This window comes from Labeo rohita, unplaced genomic scaffold (genome assembly GCF_022985175.1).
Source record: "Labeo rohita strain BAU-BD-2019 unplaced genomic scaffold, IGBB_LRoh.1.0 scaffold_1339, whole genome shotgun sequence".
NCBI classification, from domain to species: Eukaryota; Metazoa; Chordata; class Actinopteri; order Cypriniformes; family Cyprinidae; genus Labeo; species Labeo rohita.
In genome coordinates, this window is record NW_026127493.1 from 1 (window position 1) to 7,753 (window position 7,753).

The 7,753-nt window shown below is 34.1% G+C and overlaps 1 pseudogene and 1 gene segment (V, D, J or C); both read right to left on the reverse strand.

Moving 5' to 3' along the window:
- Nucleotides 1–580: 580 nt before the first annotated feature.
- On the reverse strand, nt 581–1,192 carry LOC127158093 (Ig heavy chain V region 5A-like). The segment is given in 2 exon segments: nt 581–969; nt 1,081–1,192. Coding segments are annotated over 2 exon segments (432 nt in total).
- A 6,064-nt stretch (nt 1,193–7,256) lies between these two features.
- LOC127158094 (Ig heavy chain V region 914-like) lies at nt 7,257–7,753 on the reverse strand (annotated as a pseudogene).

The window sequence follows — 7,753 nt, forward strand, 5'->3', positions numbered from 1 at the left end:
AAGACAGCACTGACATTTAATGAAACTTTATTATATATATATTTTTTTAAATTTACTTAAGGTCATTCATGGCATATGTATCAACAATCATGGTGTTTAAATAGTATATTCTAGGTAAATCTAGGTGAATATGGGCCAGTGTATCATCCATTAGGATCATCCATAATATTAAATTGCCATAATATTTTGCTTGTAGTTTAATTTCCATTAAAAGTAATTTTTTACCCATTATATCAGTCTGAATTTTTAATCTCTTCAGCCATATTTGAATGAGACTGTTCACAAGTTCTATATTTTTTTTTCTATTTTAACAATTTCAGTAGTTCTAGGACTTTTTACTGTACCTTGACGTCTTCAGTAATTTTAATGTGCTGTTCAGTCTTTATACATTATCATTCAAATTATTATGATGTTGCTTATGAAACAATATTGTGTTTCTGGCTGCTACTGTTAAACAACAAGATGACTTATGAATCTTATCTTCCACATATTGTAAAGAAAGAGCAAATAAGGGTGAAGTACTGCAAAAACTGATGATTGTTGAGTTTTATTGGTTTCTTTATTTTGGTGCAAATTATTTTTAGTGATTAGACTGGGGAAAATTATCAGACTTAATCTGTAATATGATGATGATGTTTTTGTGCAGGGGAGTCTGTTGGTGTCTGTCACTGTGTTTGGCACAATAATACACAGCTGTGTCTTCAGCTTTCATATTCTTTCCTTGCAGTGTTATTGTGTTACTGGAAGTGTCTCTGGTGATACTGAACTTGCTTTTCAGTGAATCCTTGTAGTCTAAGCTTCCACCACTGTAGATCACTCCAATCCACTCCAGAGCTTTTCCTGCAGGCTGACGAATCCAGGCTGTACTAGAGCTTGTAACTGAATATGAGACTTTACAGTTGATAGTGAGAGTGGCATCAGGACGGACAGTCAGAGACTCAGGCTGAGTGAGTTCATATGAATCAATACCTGTATCAAATCAAATAATACCAGTTCATAAAAAAACATGGCATTTAAAAAGTGTTACCAATATTTTTAGCAACAACATAATGTATCACACAGAAAGTAAACTAAACTTACAGGATATCACTGCCAGAAGCAACAGTAAAGATGAAGAGATCATGGTTTGTTTCACAGCACAGTTTGAATGAACTGAAGTGATTCTTCACTCCCTCTAGTGATCAGATGAATGTATAAACTGACTCATGTCTGCAGTTTAAATATGCAACAGGACATTTACATAATCATACAGAGCTACTAATCAAATCTACAGGCTACAAAAAAATATTCCTGTTAGGGTTCATATTATTTATTGATTAATTATTTTTGATGGCTTGATATAACTGATATACTGTATTGATAAACAACATCTGACAGCAACAACAGCAAACAATGAAATATGATATGGTTTCATGCACTTATATATATGTATGAGTTTTTTTTTTGTTTTTGTTTTTTTTTTACTTTTTATTAAAGATGTTTTAAAGCTGAACTGCTTGTGGGGTTATCACTGTGTTTACTCTCGTGCATCATAAAACAATGTTGTGTCCTTCGTCATATTCTGTCCTTTTAGAGTTTTTTGCTGCTGTATGAGTCTCTGGTAACTTAAAATTTTGTTTTTTAGTTTGTCACTGTAATGTGTAACCACTAATTAACCAAACTTTTAAAGAACAATATGAAAAACTATTACCAGTTTTGAGTGGTGAAAACTTTTATTATTAAATTCTGAATATGCATCTTTTCATTTTCTGTTATATGTCTAATGCAGAATTCTCATGGGACACAAATTAAGAAAAACATTTTCTGCTGTTTATTTTTGTACTTGTTGATTGTACATGTTGCATTTACACATTACATGATGTTGAATAGTTTCAATAAAATATTCAGCCCTACTGTGTATAAGTGAGCACATTGAATAAGTCAACTGAAACAATATAATTCAATGAATATATCTATCTGCATACACCTGTGTGAATAAATGGCGCAGTCACACAGTTTTGTTTATTAGCCTACACATAGACTACTGAAGCGCAAGTGACATTCAGAGTGTTTCGGCCTCTGCTGTCTCACTAAATGAGGATGTGAACATCGTCTCCATAACTGCTCGAGAGACACTTATAAGCATTTGACCGTTTTATTTTAGAAAAACTGTCATCATATCATATACACACAAACAAAACTCTTCCCAGCAACCCGTCAAACTAAGAGTCCAAGTAAACTTTTGTTGTGACAGAAATATAATACTTCAGTACAGTAGAATGTATGGCTAGTTAATGTAATACTACTACTACTACTAATAATAATAACTATTATAATAAAACATTATTTTTTAAGGAATAATGGCAGAATTTTCACAGAGATTTTGTTTTATGCTTTTCTTTTTATGCAAATAACTGTTTACAGCTGATTTTCTGTCTCTCTGGATATTTTTGTGCATGCCTCTTGTTGTTTTGTGTCACTGTGACTCTCGTGCGCAGTAATACATGGCTGTGTCTTCAGTCTGCATGTTCTGGCCTGTTATTGTCACAGTGCTGCTGGACGTGTCTCTGGAGATACTGAACTTGTTCTTTAGTTTTTCACTATAGTCTTTGCCTCCAGTACAACAAACTCTTCCAATCCAATAATATGAAAATTTAATATGAAAATTAATAACAGCATGGTAGCATTTTCTTGATAACATACTTGGTGTTACAGAAAAGAGCAGCAACAGTATCCACACAGTCATGATGTTTAAGTTTTGCTCTTAACTGTGCACTAAATATGCAGCATAATTAGTAAAGCTACAGTATGAGATCAGCAGTACATCCTAGAAAAAATTGTTTTTTATTGTTTTATTAAGTTTTGAGAAGTTTAGAAGAAAGTATTCTGTGACTATGAGTCACTGTGTAGTTTCTGTGTGTGTAGTGGACGACTTCTTGTGTTGCACTGAACCCTACTGACACAGATGTGAACTGCAGTTTTAAACTACACTGTAAGTGTGTCTAGACCAGTTTTTGTACCATTGCCACACACCTTAGTGTCACTGTGCTTCTCTTGCACAGAAATACACAGCTGAGTCCTCTTCTGTCAGTCCAGACAGTTTCAGATACATCATGCTTTTTGAATCATCTCTGCTGATTTCAAGCCTCCCTTTAAAGAAATCTGCCTTATATCCACTTCCAGAACTGTAGCCCAGACCCATCTACAAAAGTGGTTGTCCAGCTTGTTGTCTGATCCAGTGCATAACACAGCAGTCAAAGCTGAACCCAGATCCTCTACAGGACAGAGTCAGAGTTTCTCCAGGCCTTTTCACAACTGTGCTTTCAATGGACTCCATTGTTTGACATTGCAGGCCTGTAAAGAGAAAGTAGAATTTTTTAGAAAAAAATCAATCAATCTATCTATCTATCTATTTATCTATCTATACACACACTTTATTAACTCACTGTTTAGGTTGAACAAAATTAATAATAAAGGTATATTCTTCATCTTGTGAGTGTTTATATGACTCTACCTCAGTTCAGCAGGATATAAATACTTGCAGCCTATCATAGATTATTTTGAATATGGATAATGAGGAAATGATGGAAGATCAGATGATCTTTTACACAAAGACGATAACCAGAATCCAGTGTTTGAAGGGCTTATTAACATTCCAGGTTCTTTTAACTAGAATGTTTGTGAAATTAACTTCATCTCATGGCATTTTTGAAGAACCGAAAAATATAATGATGTTTATATAATGCTTGATTAAATGTTGAGAAGGTGTTTAAAAGAAAATGTGATTGTGTGAGTCACTGTGAAGTGCATTTTTCTTGGATTCTACTGCAACCTACTGTCACAGATGAGAAATGCAGTTTTACACTGCAAGTGTGTTTGTGTAAACCCATTTTTGTATAATTTGCACACAGGTTTGTGTCACTGTGTTTGTCTTGCACAGAAATACACAGCTGAATCCTCCTCTGTAAGCCCAGGCAGTTTCAAATACACCATGTTTTTTGAATTGTCTCTAGTCATTTCTATTCATCCCTCAAAACTTTTGGCATAGTCTTGTCCTCGTCCGCTACCCAACACACGGCCCATCCACACCAGTGCTTTTCCAGGCTGTTGTCTGATCCAGCGCATGTTGTGGTTTCCAAAAGTAAATCCTGATCCTCTACAGGAAAGACTCAGAGTTTCTCCAGGCTTTACCACTGATACAGAAGAAATGGACTCCAAATTCTGACCTTTCACTCCTATTGAAAAATAAAATAGAAATAAGAACAAAACATCAAGTAGAGTGAATATTTACTGTTACAGTTTGAGATGGTGTAAGTTTTCACATTATGACACACACTTGCAAAGGTCAGTAAAAACAGAAGGATACTTAGCATAAAACTGTGTATTTTTGTGCTGAGTGTTAATGTGGTTTTTGAACAAGGCAGTAACTGCTCTGTGTCACTGTGACTGTCTGGCGCAGTAATACACAGCTGTGTCCTCAGTCTGCATATTCTGTCCTCGTAGAGTCACTGTGTTGCTGGAAGTGTCTCTGGAAACTTGAAATCTACTTTTCAGTTTATCACTGTAATATGTGCTACCATCACCACATATGAATCCAACCAATTCCAAGGTTTTTCCTGCAGGCTGACGAATGAAGCCACTGCATATCATATTCTTGTATATGATTTTTGTTTTTGTTTTAACATCTCTTTCAGAAGGACAGGAATGGATCTGTGACATTAACAATAGAGCACATTTAATTCAACTAGATTTTTTTCTTTCATTCACGTTCACTTAAGGTCATTCATGACATATGTATCAGCAATCATGGCTTTTAAATTTATAAACAATTTATAATATTATATCTATCAAAGTATGAAGATACCAAAACTTGTAACTATTTGGTAGGCAGTAAGTGTTTACTTAAAAAGATGTTGTGTTCAGTGAGTAGAGCAGCTGCTCCTCGACAGTAACAGACACTTTAATACACACTGGAAAAGACTGAGTGTGGTATCATTAGCAATATTGAAGTAAAAGAGATCAATAAGACATTTTTTTTTTTCGTATGAGCTTCATAAGAATAAATTTGTAAATAAACAATACAATGATGACAGTATCAGTAATAATATCTAGACTGCCTGAAAGATTTGAAATGTGTAAATGATAAAAATTGCCTTCACTATCATTAAATAATCAATCATGGCTTTTAAATTAGCTTATATTCCAGGTAAATCCATGTAAAAATGGGCCAGTATATCATCCATTAGGATAAAATGTCTTTGGTCTGTTTCTTTGGATCAGAGTTATACTGTGCTGCAGCGCCATCTTCAGTTTTTCTTTTCTTTTTTTTCCCAGAAATGTTTTTGTACAGCTCTGTGCATGTTTGCATCATTGTGTTCATCCTGCACAGTAATATACAGCTGTATCTTCTGTTGTCAGACCAGAGAGTTTCAGATACACCATGCTGTTTGAATTATCTCTAGTGATCTCTATTCGTCCCTCCACACTTTTAGCATACACTGTTTTACTGGCGTCACTCCAGATAACCCCCATCCAGTTCAGTGCTTTCCCTGCTGTTTGTCTGATCCAGTGCATGCCGTGCTGTCCAAAATTAAATCCAGATCCTTTACATGAGAGATTCAAAGTTTCACCAGGCTTTTTGGTGACAAGACTTGATGGGATGGACTCCAGGCTCTGACCATTAACACCTAAAACAAAAAGTCATAATGGCCTTCATATACAGTAGCATAAACATATACGGTACATCTATTAATCCATTAATAAAATCTGAAGCTAGAATTAAATATTAATACACAGACAAACGGATTGTCTATACATACTAGTAAAGCACATCAGGAGAAAAAAGAAGAATGAAATGTGAGCCATTTCATATGATGCAGGAAGATCAACTGCTACAATGTCATTGAACGCTGCTGGTAGAAATACTTTAATGTCATTTACATTTGGGTGGAGCTTTAACATCTAATTTATAAAATATGCCACTATTGGTGAGACAGATAGAATTACATAATATTAAATTACCATAATATTTTGTTTGTAATTTAATTTCCACTGAAAGTAAACTTACATTTTTTACCCATTATATCAGTCTAACTTCGTAATCTCTTCAAACATACTCGAATGAGAGTGTTTACAATTTCTATATTTTTTTCTATTTTAACAATTTCAGTAGTTCTAGGACTTTTTACTGTACCTTGACCTCTTTAGTAATTTTAATGTGCTGTTCAATCTTTATACATTATACATCCAATATCATTTATACATCCAACTATTATGATGTTGCTTATGAAACAATATTGTGTTTCTGGCTACTGCCATTAAACAACAAGATGACCTATAAATCCTATTTTCCACATATTGTAAACAAGTAGCAAATAATCAGATGATCAGATGAATGTATAAACTGACTCATGTCTGCTGTTTAAATATGCAACAGGACATTTACATAATCATACAGAGCTTTTAATGAATAACTTCACATGCATCACACTGTCCTGAACATTGTATTAAACAAGGCTTTTAGTTTTGAATTTTATAAAGTTATTATTTACATGGATCTATGAGCAGAAAATGTAAACAGTTTGTGACTGTAAGTAATTACATTTTTTAACAACAGCTAAACACCTAGAAGTGACAAAAATATCATTTATCGCTTATATCAAAACATTCATGGCATTAAACTGAGAAATGTTGACTAGCTGAATTTTTTTTTACTTTTTCTATTTTATTTTACTTTGATTAAAATGTATTTCAAGTAATAATGTTTTGGTTGGTTTTTTTATAGTTTTAGTTTTAGTTGATTGTAATAACACTGATTCTGATAGCATGGTTCTGTTGGACCTACATCAGAAAGACTATAAATTATTCAATTATGTCAGTGATATGTTTTAATGTGTTGCATTAATCATTCAACATCCCTGATCTGCTAAAATCTGTTTTTCATGAAGGCAGAGAGTGCCCTCTACTGTAATATCAGCAGTATTCTCATCAAAGATTAATAATTTTGACTTTAACTTTCACTTTATAACTGACTATACATAGCAAACAGTTACTAATCTAATCTAAAAATGTCCTTCATGTCATGTGGTAACTTCTAATGAATTGGTTTCAAGTCAAAAATATTATTTAATATGATTAAACCAAATTGATTGTACTATTAGGTTACATTACAAAGTCTGCGGATCATTTCTCAGAAATTTGTTGGACTGTAAAACACTGTAAGTAAGAGTCATTTTCGTATTCTTACAGTATGGGGGACTTTTTATTGCTTGTTTCATTCAAGATGTTTTTGACCAGACCTGCTTGTGTTTTGTATCACTGTGTGTTCTCTCTCTGGCGCAGTAATACACAGCTGTGTCCTCAGTCTGCATATTCTGTCCTCGTAGAGGCACTGTGCTGCTGGAAGTGTCTCTTGTAATTTGAAATCTACTTTTCAGTTTATCACTGTAATATGTGTCACCACCACTACCTATCTCTCCAACCCATTCCAGAGCTTTTCCTGCAGGCTGTCGTATCCAGTGAGTCCAGCAGCTGCTGTCAGTCACTGAATATCCAGAGATTTTACAGGACAGTATCAAAACCTGACCAGGCCTTAAGACAAGAGAAGTTCAACACAGTGGACACCTGAGGGGAAAATATAGAGAGATATGACAACATTATGTATAACCATGAGTGTTTGTAATATGAAGTATCTCTATAGAAGCTATAAAGACTTACGAGAAACAGCTGCCAGCAGCAGCAACAACCAGAGAGATGAGGAGATCATGGTTTGAGA